At 41.1% G+C, this 27368-nt stretch overlaps 2 protein-coding genes and 1 non-coding gene across 7 annotated transcripts; 2 read left to right on the top strand and 1 right to left on the bottom strand.

The window, feature by feature from the left end:
* ZNF354A (zinc finger protein 354A) lies at window positions 1-24746 on the bottom strand. Of its 5 annotated transcripts, none has more exons than XM_043465708.1 (5): window positions 24566-24746; window positions 23469-23556; window positions 19247-19373; window positions 18214-18309; window positions 1-2133 (listed from the first exon to the last, which is right to left on the bottom strand). In XM_043465708.1, the coding sequence occupies exons 2-5, from the start codon at window positions 23499-23501 to the stop codon at window positions 569-571; spliced, it is 1821 nt and encodes a 606-aa protein (XP_043321643.1). In that variant the 5' UTR covers window positions 23502-23556; window positions 24566-24746; the 3' UTR covers window positions 1-568. The 5 variants fall into 5 exon arrangements, with proteins under 5 accessions (XP_043321643.1, XP_043321641.1, XP_043321642.1 ...); XM_043465706.1 differs by having other exon boundaries at window positions 23469-24319; window positions 24566-24731; XM_043465707.1 differs by lacking the exon at window positions 24566-24746 and adding an exon at window positions 24134-24559.
* LOC122440013 (small nuclear ribonucleoprotein E-like) lies at window positions 13041-27368 on the top strand. Its single transcript, XM_043465712.1, has 3 exons — window positions 13041-13045; window positions 26273-26275; window positions 26930-27368. Exon 3 carries the CDS (start codon window positions 26931-26933, stop codon window positions 27207-27209), a length of 279 nt encoding a protein of 92 aa, XP_043321647.1. The 5' UTR covers window positions 13041-13045; window positions 26273-26275; window position 26930; the 3' UTR covers window positions 27210-27368.
* Window positions 26775-26881, top strand: LOC122441054. The gene has a single exon (XR_006269199.1). It is a non-coding gene; the product is annotated as a U6 spliceosomal RNA (small nuclear RNA).

Here is a 27368-nt window from a genome sequence, read left to right as displayed (position 1 = left end):
GAAGAAGAGAACAGACTTTTATTTCTATTTTTAAATGAAATCCATGCACAAAGTTTGACAGCAACTCAGGAAAAGGACTAACCCCAGAAATTGAGAGGTAGTTTACAGTTCATTTTTATCTTTTATTTGGTCCTTTTTTCTAAAAATGTATAATTTCTTTAACCACATCTGTTATATGCTATTACATATAATAGCATACATAACAATGTCAAGTTATTTAAAAAAGCATTAACATTTATTTCAATGGGAAATCCAGTGCACACCTCCCCTCATCACCCAGATGCTTGTAACAATTACATATGACAGGTAGTCTACACTGCTGTAGAGAGAACAATTAGTTTACAAATGCCCAAAGTCAATGTCTCCAGTCAGGGATTCTTCATTTTAGGTTATTACTACTGTCTGACAGGCTTCCTCAATATGCATTACATAGGTTTGTCCTTAGGATTTATTATCTGATGAGGACTAAACTATAGAAAGGCTTTTCATATCCATTACATTTATTACATCACTCTCATGTATTCTGGTGAGCTTTGGTTTCAGAACTTCACACATGCATATCTACTTCCTAGGGGTTCTCTTCAATATGAATTTTATAATGATTAGTAAGGGATGATCTGTGATTGAAAAGTTTCCCGCATGTATTACATTCATAGGGTTTCTCTCCAGTATGAATTCTCTGATGGGCAATACGTGATGAGCTTTGTCTAAAAGTTTTCCCACATGTATTACATTTGAAGGGTTTCTCTCCTGTATGAATCCGCCGATGCTGAATAAGAGCTGAACTTTGGCCAAAAGATATCCCACATTCTTCACATCGATATGGTTTCTCTCCTGTGTGAATTCTCTGATGATTACTAAGGGATGAGTTACATCTGAATGTTTTTCCACACTCATTGCATTTATAGGGTCTTTCTCCAGTGTGCATTCTCTGATGTTGAATGAGAGCTGAACTTTGTCTGAAGGCTTTCCCACACACTTTACATTTACATGGTTTCTCTCCAGTATGAATTCTTTCATGAATAATAAGTGTTGAGTGGGAACTTAAGGCTTTACCACATTCATTACAATTATAAAACTTCTCACCAGTATGAATTATTCGGTGTCTATTAAGTCGTGAAATAGAAGTGAAGCCTTTTCCACATTCATTACATCTGTAAGGCTTTTCTCCAGTGTGAATTCTTTCATGTTGAATAAGAGATGCACTCTGACTGAAGGCTCTCCCACACTCACTACATTTAAAAGGTTTCTCTCCTGTGTGAATTCTCTGATGATAACGAAGGGATGAGCTAGACTTAAAGGTATTACCACATTCATTACATAAGTAGGACTTTTTTCTGGAATGAATTCTCTGACATCCAGGAAGGGATGTACCGCAACTAGATGCCTTCCTACCTGGATTATATTTATAGGGGTTTTCTCCAGCATGGATTTTCTGATGTATAAAAAGGCCTGATCTTCTGCTGAAGGATTTACCACATTCTTTACATCTATAGGATTTCTCCACAGTATGTGTTCTTAAGTGTTTATAAAGGGAGGTACTGAGAGTGAAGGCTTTCCCACATTCTTTACATATATAGGGTTTCTCTCCAGTATGAGTTATTTGATGTTGAATAAGTGCTGAACTTTGGTTAAAGGCTTTTGAACAGTCTTTACATTTAAATAATTTCTCTCCACTGTGGTTTTTCTCATGTTTACGAAGGGATGAAGTATTAATGAAAGTTTTCTCACACATACTACATTTATAACGTTTCCCAGCTGTGTTGGTTTTTTGTTGATTAAATAAACTGAAATTTTGTTTGAAGCTCTTTTCTTGTATTTCACATTTTGTTGGGGTTTTTTCTCTTGGGATCACCTGTTGCCTAAAAAAGACTGACTTTGGGCTCAAATTTTGGCCAAATTGAGTATTTTTATGTTTCCTCTCTATAGTGAGGATTTTTTTGTGAGTGACTGAAACTATCTGTAAACTTTCTTTTTTCTCCTGCTTTTTCTCTAATCTGCCTTCATATCTGCAGGGTTTTTCTGATTTGAAGTCCCCGGGTCCACTCCTTTTGGATCTTTTCATTATCAGTTCCTGAAATGAGTGACCTTGTGTTTGAGTTGACTTTGTGGTTTTATAACTGTTCTTCCATCCTGGAGAGGAAAGAAAAAACTGAAAATGTTTCATGTGATACAGCATTTGGCTACTAAATGTATAGACTGAATATTTATGGTATTCAAATAAGGTCTCATTATTTGGCCAAAAGATAATAAGAAAAACTTAGGAGATTTAATTAAGCAGTACAGAGAAATAAGACAACACAAGCTGAGAACAAGAGAGTGGAGAAAAGATTAAACAAACCCATTTAAAGAGGGTGAGTGTAAGAGTGACCAGGAGAATCAGTTAATGGAAAAATGGAGAAGAAGGATTAAAAGAGGAACCATAAATTGAAAATGGCAGTCTGGGATGAGAGTCCAAAGCCCATGACAGAATTTTAAATTATCTTCTTGACATTTCTCTTATTTGTATAATCATTCATAATCTGGAAAGTCTTCATCCCTTTTCCCTCATGCCAAATTCCTTTGTATCATTCAGAATCCATTCAAAAGTTAACTGAGTGTTTCTAATTGTTTTGTAGAAAATAATAATATTTATTTTTAATTGGAGTATAACTGCTTTACAATAGTGTTGGCTTCTGCCATACAACAACATGAATCAGCCGTAAGTACCCACATGTCCCCTCCCTCTTGAACCTCCTCCCCAACTCCCACCCCATCCCACTCCTCTAGGTTGTCAGAGCACCAGGTTGAGCTCCCTGTGCCTACAGCAACTTCCCACTGGCTATTTTACACATGGTAATTTACATATGTTAATGCTACTCTCTCAATTTGTCCCACCTTCTCCTTCCCCTGCTGTGTCCAAAGTCTGTTCTCTATGTCTGCATCTCTCTTCTTGCCTTGACAATAGGTTCATTAGTATCATTTTTCTAGATTCCATATATATGCATTAATTATGAAATTTGTTTTTCCTTTCAGATTTACTTCATTCTGTATAATAGGCTCTAGGTTCATCCACCTCATAAGAACAAACTCAAATGCATTCCTTTTATGGCTGAGTAGTATTTCATTATGTATATGTACCACAACTTCTTTATCCATTCATCTGTCGATGGATATCTAGGTTGCTTCCATGTCCGAGCTATTGTAAATAGTGAACACAGGGGTACTGTGAGTTTACACAGTCCATTCCTCTTATTATAGGCACTCATCACAGTATTAAAAAACATATATATATATTCTACACATGTAATTACACCTATCTATCTACCTATATCTAAATATATTTCACTTTCCTTTTCTATCCTAAATATTCTTTGCAAGCAGACAGCATGCCCTTTTAACCTGAAGATCCTCCTAATGGCATCTGAATTATATACAAAATGTTTTACTAATCTTCCTCAACAATTTATATATAAATTTTTGAACAATGTCAAATACTTTCAATTACTTATATATTAATTTCACACACACACACACACACACATGATTCAAACACTTGTAGCAGTTGCCTCCAGGACAGTACATTACACAAGTAATGAGGAGTCTCAGAGCCACTTCAAACAGGAAGGAATTAGATTAATCTACTGAGGTAACAACAGGTAGGCCTGAAACCAAAGGTTGCAAGATAGGAAAGTAACCTTGCTAATGCATCAAGCAAGAGAGGCTATGCAAGCAACATATAAAAGAGTCAAAGATCAAATATAAAAAAGGTAAAAAGGGCTAACATGATAACATGGTAAAGAACAGCATTAAGTTAAATAAATTTTAATTGGGTAAGGATGCAATTAATTGAATATTAAAATTTGCCAGGGGAACAAGTATACATATAGTTATTTATTTTCTCCTGAGTTACAGTAACCATTTTAAGGGTTCCTCTGCATCTTACTGTATTTTGACATTTCTACTTGACATTCATAATCTGTGTACAGATTGTCTCTGCTTGGTGAACATAATATATTTTGCTTTTGTCTTTTCTTCTACCAGAGTTAACTTCTCAGTTTCCTTCATGGGTAACTTCTTCTATTCCCCCTTTAAAAATTGCTTTCTCTAGAGTTTGGGATTTTTTCCCTTCACTCTACACATTCTCTTTGACTAATTTTATATGCACCCATCTTTACTATTTCTTTTCCTATTTTTCAAGGCACTGGTATTTGCCATGCAGGGCAAGTGAGAATAACACTCATTAAAAAAAAAACACCTAAATATCAATAAATCATTCATTCAATTAGGGACCACATCTTCTGGAAAAGCACACAGTGTGTATTTAGTGTAATAGCTTCTTTTCACTTAGCCAATCACAAAATCTTTATGCTGTTTCAAAATCTCTCTCATCTTTCCTATTTACTGTTACGGAAAGAGGAGGTTTTTTTTTTTTAATTTTCTGTTAATACCTTCCAAGTTCCTTGTCCATCTAAATCTCGCTAAATGATCAACTTTCAATAACATTATTTGGGTAGAAGAGTGGGAGGCAGTCATAAAACTGGAGTACTTTCCCTGTGAACACCAGTCATTGGTTGCAGGCTACATGTGCCGGGAAAAAGAAAGATTCCAAAATTGTGGATTGTCAGTTATAATGTAAAGTTAGAGATCCTGCCTTCGCTAGAGACCTATACCTTTATGTAGGCCTGTATGTAAAGACTGCTGTTTTATGACCGACAAGTTTACTAGAGCTCTTGAGCACTGAACTCGGGTACCTAAATGGTACTCTGCTTCTCACGCTTTAATGTTCTACCATAGTCTCCTAATTCTGGTGGCTCAGTGGTAAAGAGTCCGCCTGCTAATACAGGAGATGTGGGTTCGATCCCTGGGTTGGGAAGATCCTCTGGAGGAAATGGCAACCTACTTCAGTATTTTTGCCTGGGAAATCCCTTGGACAGAGGATCCTGACAGGCTACAGTCCATGGGGTTGCAAAAGAGTTGGACACAATTGGTCAACTTAACAACAACTATCACCACCTCTAGACTTCAGTCAGTTCAGTCGCTCAGTCGTGTCCAACTCTGTGTGATTCTGTGGACTGCAGCACACCAGGCTTCCCTGTCCATCACCAACTCCTGGAGCTTGCTCAAACTCATGTCCATTGAGTTGGTGATGCCATTCACCCGTCTCATCCTCTGTTGTCCCCTTCTCCTCCTGCCTTCAATCTTCCCCAGCATCAGGGTCTTTTCTAATGAGTCAGTTCTTCCCATCAGGTGGCCAAAGTATTGGAGTTTCAGCTTCCGCATCAGTCCTTACAATGAACACCCAGGACTGATCTCCTTTAGGATGGACTGGTTGGATCTCCTTGCAGTCCAAGGGACTCTCAAGAGTCTTCTCCAACACCACAGTTCAAAAGCATCAATTCTTCAGGGCTCAGCTTTCTTTAGAGTCCAACTCTCACATCCATACATGACTATTAGAAAAACCATAGCTTTGACTAGACAAACCTTTGTCAGCAAAGGTCTCTGCTTTTTAATATGCTGTCTAGGTTGGTCACAGCTTTTCTTCGAAGAAGCAAGCATCTTTTAATTTCATGGCTGCAGTCACCATCTGCAGTGATTTTCAGTTCAGTTCAGTTCAGTTCAGTCACTCAGTCGTGTCCAACTCTTTGTGACCCCATGAATCGCAGCACGCCAGGCCTCCCTGTCCATCACCAACTCCCGGAGTTTACTCAAACTCATGTCCATCGAGTCGGTGATGCCATCCAGCCATCTCATCCTCTGTCGTCCCCTTCTCCTCCTGCAGTGATTTTGGAGCCCCCCAAAATGAAGTCTCTCACCGTTTCCATTGTTTCCCCATCTATTTGCCATGAAGTGATGGGACTGGATGCCATGATCTTGGTTTTTAGAATGCTGAGTTTTAAGCCAACTTTTTCATTCTCCTCTTTCACTTTCATTCTTCTTCTCTTTCTGCCATAAGGGTGGTGTCATCTGTGTATCTGAGGTTATTGATATTTCTCCTGGCAATCTTGACTCGAGCTTGTGCTTCATCCAGCCCAGCATTTCACATGATGTACTCTGCATATAAGTTAAATCAGCAGGGTGACAATATACAGCCTTGACGTACTCCTTTCCCAATTTGGAACCAGTTCATTGTTCCATGTCTGGTACTGTTGCTTCTTGACCTGCATACAGATTTCTCAGGAGGCAGGTAAGGTGATCTGGTATGCCCATCTCTTGAAGAACTTTCCACAGTTTGTTGTGATCCACACAGTCAAAGGCTTTGATGTAATAAATAAAGCAGAAATAGATGTTTTTCTGGAACTCTCTTGCTTTTTCGATGAGCCACCTGATGTTGACAATTTGATCTCTTGTTCCTCTGCCTTTTCTAAAATCCAGCTTGAACATCTGGAAGCTCATGGTTCACATACTGTTGAAGTCTGGCTTGGAGAATTTTGAGCATTACTTTGCTGGCGTGTGAGATGAGTGTAATTGTGTGGTAGTGTGAACATTCTTTGGCAATGCTGTTCATAGGGACTGGAATGAAAACTGACCTTTTCCAGTCCTGTGGCCACTGCTGAGTTTTCTACATTTGCTGGCATATTGAGTGCAGCACTTTCACAGCATCATCTTTTAGGATTTGAAATAGCTCAGTTGAGATTCCATCACATCCAGTAGCTTTGTTTGTAGTGATGCTTCCTAAGGCCCACTTGAATTCTCATTCCAGGATGTCTGGCTCTAGGTGAGTGATTATAGCATCATGGTTATCTGGTTCATGAAGATTTTTTTGTATAGTCTTGCTCTCTGCCAATTCAGTCTCCACACTGTAACAGACTAATCTTTCTAAAATTCTCATTTTACCATGCTGCAAACTTAAGATTGTCCAACTTATCTTCAACTTATAAGGTATAGAGTACTTAACAGGGTGAACAAAGTATGTGATGATCTAACCTTTGTTCAGCTTGGAACTCATCTCCTTTCCCTGGCTTCCTGCCAGGTATGCTGAACTATATGCAATTTCCAGAGCCCTACATTTTTGTTTTTGTGTGTGTGTGTGTTATCTTTGCATATGCTGCAGACATCCTTTCCATTCCCAAATACTTAAGTGCCTACTAGGGGCCAGGTAAAGTTCTAGGGAATGTAGAGAACGTGATGACTAAGAATTTCAGTCTTTAAGGAGCTTTTACCTTGGTTTTGTGTTTGTGTGTGTGTGTGTGTGCATGGGAAGGTGTAACAAATAATAAGTAAATAAATAACAACCATATGGATGTGTGAAGCAAGAGCTTCCTAGGTGAAGGAAACAGCAAATATCAAAGTGTGGTGACTTCTGAGATACAGCAAAGAGGCTGTGTGGCTACTAGAGTGCATTGAGCAAGAGAGAAAATGGTAAATAATATTGAAGCAATAGGTATAGGCAAGTCATATAAGGCCTAACAGGTCATGTAAGGACTCTGGAATTTTATTCTGTGTATGCTGGGAAGTCACAGGCAATTACATCCTCACTCAAGTTGGCTACTGTGTAGAGAACAGTGTTGACACACAAGTAGAAGCAGGAAACAGGGAAGATTATGAGGTTCCTGTAGTTAAGTAGGTGAGAAAGAAGGTAGAAGTATATGGTGACTGCATTCTTATCACCTATTAACAGAACTGGAATCGCTAGTGGACTGTGTTTGTTGAGAACTAAAAACTTAACCCTGATTGTGCCAAGATGGAGACTTTTCATGGAACTACTTTTCATGGAACAGGAATAAAGCCCCACTGGAGTGCACAGAAACACTGGGAGAAACATCAAGTATAGAAATGCTTTTGAAAAGTTTTGTTTAAAGGAGAATAGAGAAACAGGATTTGGGCAGTTTTAATTTTTTAATGGAAGTAATTACAGCTACAAGGTTCCATACCAATAACGGGAAACTCATTTCACTCTACTTCAAGTGCCAATAGCGTAGTCCAAAATTCATGTTGCGTGTTGAAGGGGACATGAGTCCCGGATTGTGGACATCCTAACTCTTCCCTGTGATCTGTTTAAAGTTTCTGGTAAGTCCACAGAGGTGTCTCCATAAGTGCAGTTCAACTTTTGCTCTTCTCAGAATCAAGCCTGAGCCTGAGTTATGTCATAAACAAGGCTATAACTTCGGTCAGAAGTTTAGAGACCAGGTGATTTTGTCAATGACTACCACCCCAACTAAAACCTGTCGTTAGGTCTAGATTCTCTTCCCTCGGTGCTTATGAATCTCTGTGAGTCTCTCTTCAATCTTCTCTTCCCACGTGATTTCATCCACTCCCATACCTCCGATGTCAATGACTATACTAACTCTCAAAACACTTTAGAGAGTTATTTCCAGTTGCCTGCTAGATTTTCCATTTGTGTATTTTTCTTCAAATTCAGTTTGTCCAAATCTGAAACCAGTACATTTCTTTCAAACTTTTCTTTCTGTGTTTCCTAGCTCTGAATTATATCATAACCTCCTCAGCTCCTTTGCCATAAATTCTTAGTTTGATCTCAGAACCTTCTCTCTCCTGCATTCCATGTCTAGTCAGTCATCAAATTCCCTTAAATTGTACCACTAAGATGTTTCTAACAACCATCATTAATACATCCAAGTTCGGGACCTTCTTACTCTATAGTGACTATTGCTATTGACCTTCAATTTAATCCTTTGATCTGTTTCTCACCTTTCCAATATTACTTCCTACCAAATTTAACCTTCTTTCTATACAGAACTCTTATTTCAAAAAGCATTGATTGTACTGTATTTAACTCATTCTTCAAATATTTAAAAGGCACCTACAATATGTTAGGCTCTATCCTAGTTACATGATCCACAAGACATTCCAGATCTGGTAATGAAAAGAAACAGTTAACTTCTTTAAGGAGTTCACTGTTTTGCATTAGAGAGAAAAAAGGAGTAGGCAATCACATTGCAATGTGATAATTTATACAACAAAAACACAAGACAGAAATGGATACAAATGTGGGCTTAGAACAGCATCCAAACTACCCTCAGATAGTAGTGAGCGCAAGGAGGGAAGGCATACAGGTGTGGTCAAAAGTTTGGGGAAGAAATGTCTAAAATGGGATTTTAAAGGCTTAGCCATAGATTAGATGGATAGGGTAGTGTGAAGACTAAAGGCAGCATTAAAATCTTTGAACCCAAGTCAACTTTTCAGACCTATATCCTTTCCCGCCTTATTCTACAGGTGGTCAGATTCAAAATTATTCCTATAAAAATGTCACATGCATTTGCAGTCTCAAGACTTTCCACAGTCAGAGAACTGAGGGAGCTATTTGCTGAGAATTATACATAACACCACAATGGGGATAGAACTACACACCTGAAAATGTATTCCATAATGATTATATGTTGATGAAAAAGAGAAATGCTGTTTTAAAAATTTTGTGTTTGTAATTCTAATTTTTAAAGCTTCGTATTACAGAAAATGTTTAACATGTACAAAAGTAGAGTGAGTTGTACAATGAATGGCCAAGCCAGCATCAACAATTACTAATGCTGTTACATTTATTACCTTGTTATGGGTTGAATTGTATCACCAAAAAGATGTGTTGAAGTCCTAATTCCCAGTAACTCAGAATATGACCTTATTTGGTAATAGTAACTTCACAGATTCAATCAAGTTAAGATGAGGTGATTACGGTGGGATCTAACATGACTGGTGTCTTTATAATAGGGAAATCTGGACACAGGCAAGCACACAAAGATCATGTCAAGATACCCCTGGGAACACCAAATAACAACAGAAGCATAGACTGGAGTGACGCAGCTGTAACCCAAGGAACAAGGACTGCTCGTCACCACGAGAAGGTAGGGAGAGGCAAGGAAGAACCCTATCTGGAGTTTCAGAGAAAGCATGGTCCCACGAAACTGTGAGACAATAAATTTCTGTTGCTTAAAGCCACACAATTGTGGTACTTTGTTGGAACAGGCTGAGAAAGCCAAAAAGTTCACTCAGGTTTTTCTGTAAGATGTTATGGAAAAGCTCAAATGAACTTTTTGGCAAACCCAAAATAACTCCCTTATATCTCTTCCATTAGAGTATGCTAAAGTATGCTAATGCCCTATTATATCATTTTATCAATATTTCAGAACACATTTATCAAATATAAAATTCCACTTGTAAACACAACCACATACTTTTACTATATCCACCAAAATCAACATAATTGTTTGAACTTATTTTTGCCTGTAAGATAGTAAATGTTCCTCACTCAGTTCCAATGTGCTTCTCAGGGATGGTTAAAACATCAATAAGCAATTCTTGGATACCAACTGGGTGTCCTACAATCCAACTCTAACATTATCTGTAATACCTAGTATGCATGCTTAGTCATATCCAACTCTTTGTGACCCCATGGGCCATAGCCCACCAGGCTCCTCTGTCCATGGAATTTCCCAGGCAGGAATACTGGAGTGAGTTGCCATTTCCTACTAAAAACTAGAGATAGTATCACATCCCACAGGTTATGGGCTCAGTTCTATAAGACTTCCCCCTGCCTCGTTTAGACATCTGTCACAAGCCCAGGTTATCATCTATACTTCTGATCAATTGGCTACAAATCAAAAGTTCCCATGACCCCCTTCTTAGGTTTGATTAATTTGCTATAGTGGCTCATAACTCACTTTTGCTTACTAGATCACCAGTTAATTATAAGAGGATATACCTTGAGAAAAACCAGATGGAACAGATGTACAGGGCAATGTATGGGGAAAGGGCATGAAATTTCTAGGCCCTCCCCAAGTGAATCACTCTCCCCAAATCTCCACATGTTCAGAAACTCAGGAGCTTTCTGAATCTGTCCTTTTGAGGTTTTATGGAGGCTTTATTACATGGGCATGATTAATTAAATCATTGGCCACTGGCAACCAGTTCAACCTCTAGGCCCCCTTCCCTCCCTGGTGTGGTATTAAAAGTTTCAACCCTTTCATCACATGACTGGTCCTGGAAACCAAATCCCATTGTAAGGCAGGGTCCAAGAGAAACATCATTAACATAACAAAGACACCTTTGGGGCTCTCATCACCTAGGATTTCCCAGGGTTTTTTTTTTTTTTAATTTTGAGACAGATGGCATTCCTATTGAACTTTTATTAAAAATTAAGTCAGAATTGAAAACAAGATTATTTTTACAGGTACCATCTGGACCCAGCAGACATTAAGCTTGATTTATTTTGAAGGACATCGTAACAGAAACTACAAAGCTCCCTACCAGGAATACAGTCGACACAATTGGGACCACACCAAGAGACCATCCGCTCGCCTCTTTTCTTCCCACATCCCATGTTATTTAGCAACAAAAAGCCTCAAGAACAAAAAAGCTAAGGTGTGTCATAGAATAACTTATAGACCATTTTTTTTTTAAAAATTGTTTATTTTTTTCATTTATTTATATTAGTTGGAGGCTAATTACTTTACAAGATTGTAGTGGTTTTTGCCATACATTGATATGAATCAGCCATGGATTTTAAGAACTGTACTCAGGAGGCTCAGGGGTAAAGAATCCTCCTGACAATGCAGAAGACACAGGTTTGATCCCTGGGTCAGGAAGATCCCCTGGAGTAGGAAAAGGCAACCCACTCTAGTATTCTTGCCTGGAAAATTCCATGGATAGAGGAGTATGGTGTGCTGCAGTCCATGGGGTTTTGGACACAACTGAGCACTCATGCACCAAATATATATTTTTTATTATAAATCATAATATTGATCTAAACCACTAAGGATCTTTATTTAAACTGCTGTGATTTAAAGGCAATTGAGATAATTCTTTTCTATGTGACTAAGCCAACAATATGATATACTATTAGGGTCATTTGTTTCATTTTGCTTTCAATATTTATGGAACACTTTTCCAGTTTTATTTAATTCTATCCTTATTCTCTTAATCTGGAGAGGGCAATGGCATCCCACTCCAGTACTCTTGCCTGGAAAATCCCATTGACGGAGCAGCCCAGTAGGCTGCAGTCCATGGGGTCGCTAAGAGTCGGACACGACTGAGCGACTTCACTTTCACTTTTCACTTTCATGCATTGGAGAAGGAAATGGCAAACCACTCCAGTGTTTTTGCCTGGAGAATCCCAGGGACAGGGGAGCCTGGTGGGCTGCCGTCTATGGGGTCACACAGAGTCGGACACGACTGAAGTGACTTAGCAGCAGCAGCAGCATTCTCTTAATCCTTTTTGTTTTTCTTCTTTCACCTTACAGGTAACCTTTTCTATTGATATGTGTGTGCATCCTAAGTAACTTCAGTCATGTCTGACTTGTTGCAACCCTATGAACTGTAGCTCGCCAGGCTCCTTGGTCCATAGGATTTTCCAGGCAAGATACTGGAGTGGGTTGCCATGCCTTCCTCCAGGGGATCTTCCCAACCCAGGGATGGAATTTGTGTCTCCTGCATTGGCAGCTGGGTTCTTTATTGATCTGCTTTCATCCTTTTTTTTTTTTTTTTGGCTTTTCTTTTTTTTTTTTTAAATACAAGCAAATACACACTTTTTCTTTTTTGGTATCTCCTCTTTTCTTTGCTATCTGCACTTTTCCTTGCTTAGTAATATTATCATCTCACAATGGAATTTACAGAGATCTCCCCTCATTCCTTTTTACAGTTGCAAAGAATTTCTTGGTGAGAATGTACCCAGTTTATTAAAGCAGATTTCTCTGATGGACAGTTGGATTAACTGGGTTAACATTACACAAAGCCACATACAATCCAAAACCACCTCTTCTGCCTGGAAGAGAGTCAGCTGAAGACCATAGAACTATTCCTTAAGTGAGAAAGCTCTCTATGAAATGACATGCACAGAGCTTCAATATATACCAAGTGAAAGGGGTAGAATAACGTATGCTGTATAATATAATTGGAGTGGACAAAGGAAAAAAAGAAATATGTATTTATATTTGCAAATAAGAGCTCTGCCAGCTGCTGCTGCTGCCTTCTCATCACATCTCACCTTCTACAGTATCCCACATGTGTTCATTTCCTCATGCACCTCTCATGGGCTCATTTTTGGCTTCTATTCTTACCACCACTCTCTTTAAGGCAACGATGACCTCCATGTGATAAAACCAAGATGTGCTCTTCAGTCCTCGCCTAACTTACATTTTAGCAGCATCCAATAGTGACTCCTCCTTTTCATTGAGAAGTTCTTTGCCTAAGCTACAGTAAGCAGCTGCTGGAGTTCTCTGCCTGAGCTCGCCTCCACATTCTTCTCATGGTCCACCAGCCTCAATTTCCTTTGCAGCTTTTCAGTCTCCTTTGTGCACTCCTTCTCCTCTACCTGATCTTTAATCCTTGGAGTTCTGCAGGGTTCAGTCCTAGGCCCCCAATTCTTTCCACTCGGTACCCTTTCCACAGGCCAGGTTCATCTACAAACATTCTAGGCAAGACTTCGCTACTCTCCATACCTAATTATACAACTTCCAACTCAAAACAGCAATTAGATGTCTCAAAGACAGCTCAAATTCAACATGCCTAAAACTGAATTTATGACTATTCCCTCCCTCCAACCTGTATAACCTATAAATGGCACCAGTTCTGAATCAAAACTTTAAAAGGCACCCTTCATACTTCTCCCTCAGTTAATCGATTACCAAGGCTTGTTTCTTCTAACATCTAAGTAAGTCTCAAATTCATTTAATTTTCCCTACCCTACTGATACCGTCCTTTATAAGCCTTGACTTCAATGACACTAGTCTGTAGTACACTTTAGCATCCCTACAGGTTCATTTCTCTCTACCTAGCCATGAAATGCCAGAGTTTCTCTGGATTGAGTCCTGTCCTCTTTCTTGCTCTTGCTGTACCCTGAATCCACTCTACAGGTTAACTCAAACTCAAGCAATGCTTCAACTATCTTTTAGTGACAGAGTCTTCACATTTAATGCTCAGTTTATATTGTGAGGGATGGAACTCTAAACCTAACAGGCTATTTGACATCTTCACTTGAATAACTGGATCAACCAAAAGACAATTCAATTTAATTCATCTAAAACCATATTTATACTAACCCCCAAATCTGATCTCCTAGCACCACTATCTCAGTGAATGATATCATTGTCCATCTCAGAACAGGCCACAAACCAAGTGAAGCATCCTTGACAACTCCATCTCTTCTATCTTCTATATCTGATCCATCTCTAAGTCCTGCTGCTTTCATCTGCCAAATACCTCTGAAATTGGTTCCCTTTTTTCTAGCTCTGTCACCACTACCTGACCAAGTCACTCATGCATTCACTAACTGGAAGCTCACTCTAACCAAGCACTACTTTAGGTACTGAGGAGGTGGGAACAAATAAACAGACAATCCAGCATAAGGGAACTTACAATCCAGAGTAAGAGCAGATAATAAATATGTACTATTTTGCAGTGACGAGTACTCAGAGAAAATAAAGCATGGTGAAGGAATAAAGAATGTGGAGGACAAAAGACCATGTCCAGATGAGCTGTGACTAATTGATAAAGTGCCAACTGAGCAGAAACCTGTATAGTGCAAGGAAGTGAGTCATATGGGCTCCTGGCTGCCAGGAAGAAAAATGGTCCAGGAGAGGAAAAAGCAAGTGCAGAGGCCCTGCGGTGGGAGCCTATTTGGCCTGCCTGACAAACTATAAGGAGACCAGGGTGATTAGAGTTCTCCAATAAAGGGCAGAGAGGAAAGAGATGAAGGTGAAAAGGTAGCCAGAACCAGACCACAAAGGCCTCTGAGGGCCATGCTGGGGGCTTTATATTGTGTTCCATGTGGCAGAAGCCACTAGAGGCTTTGGGCATCAGAGTGAGATAACCTGATCTACATTTTAAATAGACCATTCTAGCAGCTACAAGGAAAAAAAGATGTTGGTGGCAGGAGGGGAAGGCAGGGGGAAAGAACAAGACTAACTTAAACATGTTAAACACATTTCACCTTGTAAGAAATCTGCTGTTTAAAACTACTGCATGCTATTTCATTAGATTGCTGGTATATCCCCTACAGCACTTCTCTGCAAATTAGAAAAAGATCCCTACTCTCTGTGCAGATGCAGCTCCAACAAATCTCAGCAAGTTGAAGGCAGCCCACAAGTGACTGCTCAGCTGACCATCCTGCCAGGTTCAGTCTGCCCTGAATTCTCGCATAAATACAACAAAGGAAGAGAGAAAGACAAAGAAAAGCACTTTCTCACTGGAGGGAATTGTTTACCCAAATCATCATTGGGTTTTTAAATTTTTGAATTAAAGAATGTTTTTACATTGGGTGTAAACCAAACTCATGAGATGTTCAAGTTGATTTAATCACATTATTCCTGGTTTATATATTTATAAACCATATGCATGCCATATAAACCACTGCATGCTAAAGCAACAATCTAATGAGACTGCTCCCTGAAAGGAAAGCTATGACAAACCTAGAAAACAGAGATATCTTTCCCCAAAAGAGCCCATATAGTCAAAGCTACGGTTTTTCCAGTAGTCATGTATGGATGTGAAAGTTGGACCATAAAGAAGGCTGAGCACCAAAGAATTAATGCTTTCAAACTGTGGTGTTGGAGAAAACTCTTCAGAGTCCCTTGGACTGCAAGGAGATCAAACTAGTCAATCCTAAAGTAAATCAACCCTGAATATTCACTGGAAGGATTGATGCTGAAGCTGAAGCTCCAATACTTTGGCCACCTGATGCAAAGAGCTGACTCAATGGAAAAGACCCTGATGCTGAGAAAGACTGCAGGGATAGGAGAAGGGGGTGGCAGAGGATGAGACGGTTGGATGGCATCACTGATTCAATGGACATGAGTTTGAGGAAACTCTGGGAGATAGTGGAGGACAGAGGAGCCTGGTATGCTGCAGACCATGAAGTCACAGAGAGTCAGACACGACTGAGCAACTGAACAATTATATACATATACACACATATAATATACATAATATTCCAGAAAACTGATTATAGACTTTGGACTCATTTCTTAAGTACGAGACTCAGATGAGTTGTGTACCTTTTGAGCCATTCCCTCCTATCTCTCAATATAAAACATATGGATCTAGGGATGACAGTTTGTTTTCCCTTTTTGTTTGTTTTTCCTATTTGTGAGTAGTTTTGAAGTGGAAATAATATTTTAAAAAACATATTTGGAGGCAACTAAAGATCCTAGGAGTCCTACCTTGGAAGCATAAGCTTTTCTGTCACTGGTTGTTTAAAGGGTTGGTTTTTGGCTCTGGTCTAGAGTTAATAATCGAAGTGCTTCCAAGAACATCCAGGTCCTTCACCTGAGCACACTGGGAAGTGAGTTCCTCTTGGAATGAAATTGTTCCGAGGGTACTTTAGCCCAGGAAGATGGGGGATTCGCCAGGGGTGCAGGAGGACACAGCGCATGCCAGCACCCCCAGGACACCCCATCTGACTGTCACCTTCGACCAAAGAGAGGAAGTTCACTGCGTCAAGAGAAATGCACACGCTGGTTGGCTCTGACGTCTTTACTTCCTCCAGACACCCAGCGTTTTCCTTCAATTTCCCAAACCTGAGAAGGACGCCACATCTCTGCTAGGTGGCCTTGGGGTCTCTCTGGACAGCTCTGGACTCCAGTCATACTTTCTATTCAGTTTAATCCAACTAATACTTCACTCAGGAAGGGGGACTCATGGATCAGAGTCTCCTGAGGTGAAGGGAAAGGGAACAATTCTTCCTTTTCTTCCTCTGACCTTTCATGCCAGACTCAGCCCATACCTGACAGAGGGACTGACATTCTTCCTAACTCTCTACTGGTTTCTCGCTGCCTGAGTTCTCTGTTTACTCTGTGGTGGTCTCCAGAAATTCCGACAAAATTAGTGTATTTCTCCCAAATGACAGTTAAAAAATATAAACAAAGAAAAAGTGTGGTCTCCACCTCAAAAGATCTCACCTTGTATGATCTCACCTTAGGAAGAAAGCATTCTCCTAAAGGTGTGTGGGCTTTAGGGATGGATATGGCCTGTCCTGCAGTCCATCTGCTGGTGACTTCTTCTCAGGCTCAATCACAGATTCTTCCCTCTTAATCCATCTCATAAACACTGAGGGTTCCTGGGACTCTTGTCTGCTCCTCTATTCCTTTATCTGCTCAGCTCAAGGCTTCAAATGCCACCTTTGCACTGACGCCTCCCTGACCTCCCTGTTCAGTTCCAACCCATAAATTCTTCTACAGCTGTTTACGGGTAGCCTGTACCCATATTTTGCTCACATCTCAAGTGAAACCCATCCCACACCAAACTTGTCCTATATCTTTAAAAAAAGGGGCCCCTATTTTTTCCTTCCGAACCCACTGCATGTGCCTTCTAGGTAATGTCTTGCTTACATTATGCAATAATCTCCAGAAGGTTCCCACCTCTAGTTTCTCCTCACTTGAAATCTAAGCCCAACAATGTTTTTGAAGTGACTATTCTTATTAAATTCAAATTACAAAATAAGGACTTAATTAATACATTCTCTGTGAAAACTTTAATTATATTACATGTAAATAAAGTCACTTTTCATCATGCCCATTCTCAATCCTAATCCAAATGGAACTGGTTACCAGGTTAGGTGTCCCCTGACTTTTCTCTCAGGACTTACACACCTAGTATGCATACCAACAAACATACATGTAAGTTTCTCTAGACATAAATGGTGACATGTCATAATCGTGCTCCACAATTTGCTTTTTAGTCCCTTACATGCCTTGGAGCTCTGCCTCCACCAGTGCTCCTTCTTTATGACTGTGGTGTTGTCAGTGTAGGTGTGCTTGGCTTCTTTAGGTATGATTTTACTGAAGGTTATCTATAGTATCTCAGACTGAGGCCATGTTTTCTAGAATATCAAGGACCATATAATTCTTCAGTTTAAAATCCTTGAGTTTTTTCCAGTCAACCATGGACAGCTCCCATCCCTAAGAACTGAACCAAAGCGCTTCATAGTGTGACCCCCCACCTGGCTTTCTAATCTATTTCCTTCCTCATCTCTTTCTTTTCCCATGACCCTGGGCTTCAGTCAGAATGAATCTGCTGCAGTTCCTTCAATACACTAAGCTTGCTGAATGAATACTTGAAAATGCAGCTCTCCTCTGAACCAACAGGAAAGAGTAAGAAAAAAGATCCTGAGAGAGTCACCTGTGAAGTATCAGAGAAAAAGAGGAAGCTTGCAAATGGGGGCCTTAGCATCCCTTCTCTACCACTTCTTGAGCACTGAGAAGCCAGAAAAACTTCCCTGACCAACATCTTCAAGTCACACACCCACTCATTTACCAGACTGCTGCCTGCAGAGATTCCCCACCCACTCACCTAGAGAGGTGCCTCCAGGGCTTTCTTTCTCTACCTTCCAGGGATCTTCTCCTTGCTGCAACAGGGAGATCACTTTGGGTTTGGGAAATAGGAGTCCTGCTCATAGAGCAAAAAAAGAAAACAAAAAGACTTGATTTTGCCTTGACGCAAAAAAGAATCTGAAATCTGAGTAGAAAACTCAAAGGATGATACAAAGAACTTCTGTGGGGTGCTTAAATTGTGACCCCATGATGTGAGGGGGTATGTTAGGGTAAAGGCAAGGGACAATGCAACATTTAGTTGTATGTCAGTGAGGCGTGATAAATGTGCAGCCTTGATTAATACGGAAAAACAGTTTCCTATACAAGAGGGAATATGCATACACTGTTAAATGCATGTTACATATACAGACTAAATTAACATTTGTAACAGGTATCTATGCAAAGGATTATGTATCAAGAAGCTTGTTTAAAATGAGAAAACACTATCTGACCCCTTTGAAAGATGGCAGCAATCAGCAAACTATGGGTCTCATATGCCAAGTCTAGACTACCATCTGTTTATGTATGGTTCTTGAGCAAAGAACGGTTGAAAAAAAAAAAGAGTATGTTACAGAGACCATATATGGCCCACAAAACCTAAAATACTTACTCCTTGGCCCTTTAAAGAAAAAGTTTGCTGACCCCCGTAAAAGATAATTGAGAAAAGCAAGTGTTGGGTCAAAGAAGAGGGTTGAGGGATACTCTGTTAAGAGATGAGCAAACACATCATAGCTCAGTCTTAGAGGGAAAATGAGGGAAGTGCCTATAATGAGGGAATTTCTAATGTGCAGCTCTGTAGACTGTCCCATCCATGGGGCAATTCCATGCCTATGAGGGGGAAAAAGTTTTTCTGATTTATTTATGGAGATCCAGTTTGTACAGTGCTAAGGCAAAAAGACAAAAAAAAAAAACTCAGATAAAGTTTTTAAATGACCCAGGGCTTTTATCCAGGGAATCAGGTACTGAGGTATCCAGATTTCTGAATTCTGTATCTACAGGGGAAATTTCCTTACCCAATGAGACAAGATTACTATAATTCTCCAGCATCACATCTTGGTACAAGTTTCTCTGAGGAGGAGCCAGCTTTCTCCACTCATCCCGTGTAAAGAGCACAGCCACATCTTCGAACGTCACTGACACCTGTAGAGACAAGCCATCCCAGCTCAGCCAGGACCACCCATCACACAGGGTGAAAAAGGTGGCAGTGGGTAGTAGATGCGCTACCATGAAATGCTTCTATACTATTCTGGGTTGTGAAACTTCCAGGTCATTTGTTCAATGAACAACTGACCTGTGACAAATATATACTGAGTAGCATGAAGTATGAACCAGACCCTGTTAACCACTACAAAAGATGTGTGGAGGTATTAATGCCATTAGTGGGAGTGTTAATTAGAATAATCTTTCTGATGGTGATTTGATAACACACATTACAAGCTTTAAAATGTGCATATTCTTTAATGCTCCAATTACTGTATTTGTTTGATAATGAACAGTGGACAAAAATGTACATAAATGGATGTTTATCATCGTCCTACTAACAGCAAAGAAATGGAAACAGAAATAATCACTGAGAGGGATTAGTTTACATAACTTAAGGCGCTATATTTGTGCTCCCTGAAATTTGAAGACAGTAACAATGGAAAGTAAAACACCTATCATTTATCGAAAGCTTTTTTCAGGCCAAGTACTATTCTTAGAGCTTTATATTAATCTTTAGTGTAAATCTTTGTCTTCACAACAACCCTATGAAATTATCTCCCCTTTACACATGAGAAAGCAAAGGAGAAATTTATCCAAGTCACACAGCTGGTATGAAGGCAAAATCACTCCTCTTGTAAGTCTCTTTGACCCTTAACACAGTACTATTTCACTTTTGACACCAGATGTGGGGGGTTTTCCATACACCAGGCAATTGTGCAACACCTGCTGGTACTCAATTCTGACACTGAGGGTAGTGTCAGATCCACATCTTAAAGGCTCAGTACCACAACACTGGCCCCCCTTCCATGTCAATCACAAGTCCAGGTTGTTACCCGTGTTTCTGAATGACTGGCTATAAACTGGAGGTTTCCACAGCCCTCTCCTAAGGTTTGATTAATTTGCCAGAGTGGCTCACAGAACTCAGGAAAACATTTACTTACTAGATTACTGGTTTATGATAAAAAGAATGTAACTCAGGAACTGGTAGATGAAAGAGATGTACAGGAAAGGGGTGCACTATGGATTTGCCATTCTCTCTGACTCGTTAAATGTTCACCAGCCTGGAAGAACTCTGAACCCTTTTGGATTTTTATGAGGGTTCATTACATAGGCATGATTGATTAAATAATTGACCATTAGCAACTGATTCAACTTTCATCTCTTAGGGTGGTGGTGGGTGGGTAACATGGGTATAGGGGGCAGGACTGAAAGCTCCAACCCTTTAATCAAGCTTCCCTGGCAACGAGTCCCCATCTTTAGGTGGGGTCCAAAAGTCACCAAATTAACTCTGGTGTGAATGAAAGGCCTTGTTATGAATAACAAAGCACATCCATTTTGCCTTCATTGCTCTGAAGTAATTTCAGGGATAAAAATCATTTATTACTAATCACTTAGAAAATCACAAGGGTTTGGGAAATTATGTGCCAGAAACAAGGACAAAGACCTAATATATACTTCATATTATAAGTCACAATATCACAGCTGGTCAGTGGTAGAGATAGAATTCCAATCCAGGGAACATCAAAGGCTTCATACTTAACCACTCTGCAAAACTTCCTCTCAAAGCCTACCTCACAGGGTTAAGAAATAAATGAGATAATCCATACAGTGAAGATAAACAGTAATGATGTAACACAACAATGTGAATGTTATTTAATGTCAATGAATTATATACTCAAAAATGGTTAAAGTGGTAAATTTAATCTTATGTATATATTATCACAATGAAAAACTAAAAGAGATTAGATCTGGTAGATAGTGCCTGAAGAACTATGGACGGAGGTTCATAACATTGTACAGGAGGGGGCGACTAAAACCATCCCCGAGAAAAAGAAATGCAAGAAGGCAAAGTGGTTGTCTGAGGAGGCCTTACAAATGTGAGAAAAGAAGAGAAGTGAAAGGCAAAGGAGAAAGCGAAAAATATACCCAGCTGAATGCAGAAGTCCAGAGAATAGCAAGGAGAGAAAAGAAAGTCTTCTTAAGTGAACAATGCAAAGAAAAGAAAAATACACACATATATATGTACATAAATAATAAATAAATAAAGGTATATAGAAAATTATTCTGAAGGCTGCATACCAAAGGAATGACCATTATTTTGTCCAGGGGATGCTGGCGTAAGAGTGATTTTACTTTCTTTTTTATATATGTATTTTTTATTTTCTGAATTTTTTAACATTAACATGCAGTGCCATATAATAAGATAATTTATTGGCACAGGGGAGGGATATAAGAAATGATCTCTGCCCTCAAAAGAAGTAACAATCCAATTGGTAGACAGGAAAAATGCATGAATAATTTGAGCAATGAAAGAAAAAAGTGTTGCTGGACAAGACTATATACCATTTCCTAGTTTAATCCTCATTTTAGAGATGAGGAACATAAGATCCAGGGCACATACTACTTTATCCATGGCAGAGACAAGACAGTAACTGAAGTTGTCTTTTAACCCAGCACTTGGTGGGTATATTCACTCTCTAGTCTTAAACGTCCTGTCACTGAATTTTATACACATGTCCACACAGGACTGATGTACATACAGCAGGTGAGGTCAGGGAGAAATGTCATATAGGACTCATACACAGGGACAGAGAAGATTTGGGGCAAGAGAGCAGCTTGGCTTTACTGGAATGGAATGTGAAAGCCTTAGAAGAAAGCAACCCAAATGTGCAAAGGCAGGTACTAGCCATAGCTGCAGAAGATCAACCACCACATTTCATGGGTTCAGAAAATATACAATATCCCATTGCAGACAGCTCTGGTAACTTGGGGGTTAGGCTTGCCCTGTGTTCTGAAAAGAGGTAAAAGAGGAATGACTGGACGATAACCAACACGAAAACTTAGAACCTGGGTTTGATTTCAGATTACCTGACTTTGTTGAGCCTCAGTGGCAACCCCGGTAATAACTTCTACTTTGCTATAACAGTGAGAATAAAGCTAAAGCCCTCGGGATATTCCCTAGTAACATTACCTATTATGGTTAGATGAGGATGAGTAAAAGACGAACACTGTACAGTCATTTCTATCTACCAACAATAATAGTATCATATATTATATTAATATCATTCAGCCGCCACAACCATCACATACTGAATATCTACTATGCGCCTGGCCCTGATCAAAACTTTTTCCACGCACTAATTCCCAGGATCCTCTCATCTATGCTAGGAGGTAGGCATGGATGTTTTCTTTACACAGGTGAAGAAACTGAGGCACATTAACAGCAACAGAGAAGATGGGCACAAACCTGGCCATCCGGCTCAAAAGAACCACTCAGTAATCACTGTATACCCTGCTCTCCACTACCAATATCCTATGGAACTCTCACTGCTGCTTCCTGAGGAGTCTTCTCTCTACTCTTGGAGTCAAGAGACTACTTCATCTACGTCCCCTCCCACATGGTTATCCTTTATTTGCACACTAGCTCAGCGGGATGGGGTCCCACTCTCACTTTCACAGCATAAAGATGAAAACGGCAGGTCAAGAGCAGTTTTCAAGGCAGTGATGGAAACAAGCTACATGATCCAGAAAGTTAAGAAGGAGAAAAAATGAAAAACTATGGACTGGGCAAAGCCTTGGAAAGTATCATGAGGATTCTCAGGGGTGGAAAGAAAAAGAAAAGCATTCTGGCCAAGGGTAGGGAGGGGGACATGAGTGAGCAAAGGCAGTATGTCAGAAAGGAACTCTGCCAAGGGTGTATGTTTGTTTGTTCTGACCCCAAGTGGTGTAAGACATGTGGTATCTTACTTCTCAAACCAGTAATCATACAGTAAGTTGAGGTTAATGACTAAAAGAGCACCTATTAGGGGTAAAAAAAAAAGAGAAACACTAGACATGGATGGGGGAGGGTGGGGTGGGGAGCGGGAAGGCAAATATTCTCTACAGAACCCATCATCCACCAGTGTAAGAGTTCTTTCAAGAGAAAAGGACTTGAGCTCCAAATCCTGGCGAAAACTGTACTGGGTACAGAATTTTACTTTGAGGGTGAAAAACCCCACCTGTCCCTAAGACTTGAGAGGACAATGAACTCACCTGAGACCTTGCTTCCCTCTGTTCAGTAGCCATGTCTTCTTTCTGGGTAGTGTCCCCTGAGGATGGGTGAAGTCTCCAGAGGCCAGATCTGAGGGAAGACAAAGCGAGCCAGGAGGAAGCCCCTTCTGTTTTCCACCCCTCTGAATCAGCAGCTCTGAATCATTTACACTCCCTGAGAATGATGCCAAGTGCCCTCAGAGAAGGAAGTCAGAAGCAGCCAGGGGTAGACAGGACCAGACAGAAGGGCTGGGTCATCCTGTTCCAGGCCCAGCTCTTTCCCTGGCTCAGTGAAAAACGTCCTAGGATTCAGTCAGCAGCAGCAGCAGCAACTCCTTGAGCCTCATTAAGTGCCAGGCACTACGTGCATTACTGAGCACGGTTGACACTGTCAGCCCCCATTTTATGGATCAGGAAACTGAGGGCAGAGTGGGAGCAACTTGCCCCAGTCCACACAGCCAGGGAGGCTGGCATCTGCTCTAAACTCCCTGCGTGCATATGTGACAACTTTTCTGCACTTCGAGTCTTCCCACCCAATTCGTCCTCCTCCTTGCAAGGAAACAATGTCCAGATTTTTAGAGAAAACTGCTTTGGAAAGGGAAAGTATCAGTTCTCCTATAGCGGAGGAGGCTGCTGTCTTGAGAAACGAGGTACAGACAACCAGAGACCTGGATTCCAGTCCTGATTCTGCCACTGGGGGAAGCCGGCGATTCACTTCTCAGGCAAAACAAGCCTGTCACTAGGGAGAGCAGCGGCGACGGTAGGGGAAGGAAATTATTTTCTCACGTTCACTGCCGGCCCAGAGCAATTCAAACGCCGGAAGGAGCCAGGCAGGTAGCGCGCTGGGAACCTATCTGGAGGAAGCAGAAGGATGGCTGAGCCCGGCCAAAAGGGAAGAAGTGTCCGACTTGTGGCGTTCAGGGCACGTCTGTGGGAGGCGGTGGCGTGAGGTGGACGGAGCCCGGATGCCCGGCCCTCGGCCCGCTGGCGCCCACAAAGGCCCAGCTCGCTCATGCTGGGCCTGTGTCTGGCGCCCCGACGCCGCATCCTCCCGAGGCCGGGTCTTCCCTCCCGCATCCCGCCGACCCTCCGCCGCTCACCTCACCGAGGCCTCTGGGGTTCCGTGGGCTGCAGGCGGGAGGCTCCGGAATTGCCACAGCCTGACAGCAGCTTCGGGTTTGGACTCGCCCGAGGTGCTGCCTGGGCCAACCTCAGGCCAGGCGGCTGCTCACGCCAGCTGCAGAAGCCAGGCACCCCAAGTAGGTACAGGAGGGGCGGGGCAGGGGCTGTCGCTATACCCCTCTGGGAAATGTAGTTCACGCGAGAACCCAAGGATACTGGGACGTGTAGTTCGCTGCCCTTGTCTGCGAGGAGAGGCCCCGTTGAGCTCCTCACTCGCCCAGACCCAGACCCCTATTCGTCGTCGCGCTCTATGGGCTGCTGACTCCTGGGTTCCTTGTTCTTCTGAGAGGAAACGGACGTTCATCGAGGACAGTGTCTTGTAGCTCTGCATCTGTGTAAATGATAGTCAGGTCAAGTAGACCACCGCAAAGAACAAACCTATTTAATTAGCTGTAAGGGAATTAATGTCTAGGCTGCAGTTTCCATTGTTCTCCTGAGCAAGGAAGGTCCTCTTCTCTTTTAATTCTCTTCAAACAGCCCTCTTCCCAGTCACTAGAGGACTCTTAAAATTATGCAGTGCCCAATGGTGTTAAACTCTCTGGAGTTCCACAATCTAGGAATACTGAAATGAATCTTTTCTAGGAAGACTTCTTCCCTGATTACTGAAAGATCCTACATATGGGACTTCCCTGTCTTCAGTCATGTTTCTCTTAAAAACGGGGTTTACAGGTCCTAAGCAGGAGAAGGTGATGGCACCCCACTCCAGTACTCTTGCCTGGAAAATCCCATGGATGGAGGAGCCTGGTAGGCTGCAGTCCATGGGGTCCCTAAGAGTCGGACATGACTGAGCGACTTCACTTTCACTTTTCGCTTTCATGCATTGGAGAAGGAAATGGCAACCCACTCCAGTGTTCTTGCCTGGAGAATCCTAGGGACGGAGGAACCTGGTGGGCTGCCGTCTATGCGGTTGCACAGAGTCGGACACAACTGAAGTGGCTTAGCAGCAGCAGCAGCAGGCCCTAAGCAGGCTCTGGAACCAGATACTTCAACAGTTTGGTAATGGTGGTAATTCAATAGTGCCTTCTCATCTAGTTGGGGCTTCCCTGATAGCTCAGTTGGTAAAGAATCCACCTGCAATTCAGGAGACCCTGGTTCAATTCCTAGGTCAGGAAGATCTACTGGAGAAGGGAATAGGCTACCCACTCCAGTATTCTTGGGCTTCTTTTGTGGCTCAGCTGGTAAAGAATCCGCCTGCAATGTGGGAAACCTGGATTTGATCCCCAGGTTGGGAAGATCCCCTGGAGAAGGGAAAGGCTACCCACTCCAGTATTCTGGCCTGGAGAATTCCATGGACTGTATAGTCCATGGGGTCATAAAGAGTCGGATATGACTGGGCAACTTTCACCTCACTTCACTTTTCATCTAGCCAACAAACTGTCGAATAATGCACTGCTTTTGGGAAAGAGTGAATGGTGAGAACAAAACAATGAGGGCTCTGATAAAGACAATATTGAGTGCTTAAAATGGCACATACCCACTTTTTTTTTTTAAAGCAAGCATTGTTCTTCTGCAAGAGATGATGTGAAAAATATTTCTAAATGTATGCCAACCAGAGAACCATAATGAGCTTACTCATTGATGTCAACTTTGTCTTCAGCTCTGCTCAATATTCATCTACAGGAGAGGATGTTAAATGTCAGACCTGTCTTTTTTTTTTTTTTTTAATAACACCCACCAAGCTGTAAACTCAATCAACAGAGGAGCCTGGAAGGCTACAGTCCATGGGGTCACAAAGAGTCTGTAGAGTACATCATGAGAAATGCTGGGCTGGATGAAGCACAAGCTGGAATCAAGATTGCTGGGAGAAATATCAATAACCTCAGATACACAGATGACACTATGCTTATGGCAGAAAGTGAAGAGGAACCAAAGAACCTCTTGATGAATGTGGAAGAGGCGGGTGAAAAGATGGCTTAAAACTCAGCATTCAAAAAACTAAGATCATGATGTCCAGTGCCATCACTCCATGGCAAATAGATGGAGAAACAATGAAAACACTGACAGACTTTATTTTCTTGGGCTCCAGAATCACTGCAGATGGTGACTGCAGCCATGAAATTAAAAGACGCTTGCTCCTTGGAAGAAAAGCTAGGACCAACCTAGACAGCATATTAAAAAGCAGAGACAGTGCTCGCTTCGGCAGCACATATACTAAAATTGGAACGATACAGAGAAGATTAGCATGGCCCCCGCGCAAGGATGACATGCAAATTCGTGAAGCGTTCCATATTTTTGCTTTCTGAGAGACAGTGTGGAGTAGTGTGGTGCTTCTGAGTGTCCAGCATGGCGTACCGGGGCCAGGGCCAGAAGGTGCAGAAGGTGATGGTGCAGCCCATCAATCTCATCTTCAGATACTTGCAAAATAGATCACGGATTCAGATGTGGCTTTATGAGCAAGTGACTATGCGGATAGAAGGCTGTATCATTGGTTTTGATGAGTATATGAACCTTGTATTAGATGATGCAGAAGAGATTCATTATAAAACAAAGTCAAGAAAACAACTGGGTCGGATCATGCTAAAAGGAGATAACATCATTCTGCTCCAAAGTGTCTCCAACTAGAAGTGATAGATGAAGTGAGAAATTGTTTGGCAATACCGTTGCGTTTTTTAGGTGTCTTTTGTTAGAGATGTAGTTCTAAAACTTGTATTCATATTGTTCTGCTCACCCTTATGTTATTACCAGATGACAATAAATGCTGTGGGACTGTTTTTATCAAAA

The sequence above is a fragment of the Cervus canadensis genome, chromosome 4 (genome assembly GCF_019320065.1).
Source record: "Cervus canadensis isolate Bull #8, Minnesota chromosome 4, ASM1932006v1, whole genome shotgun sequence".
NCBI classification, from domain to species: Eukaryota; Metazoa; Chordata; class Mammalia; order Artiodactyla; family Cervidae; genus Cervus; species Cervus canadensis.
Note: the sequence above shows the minus strand (reverse complement) of the source record. Positions and strands in the feature narration are given on the sequence as shown.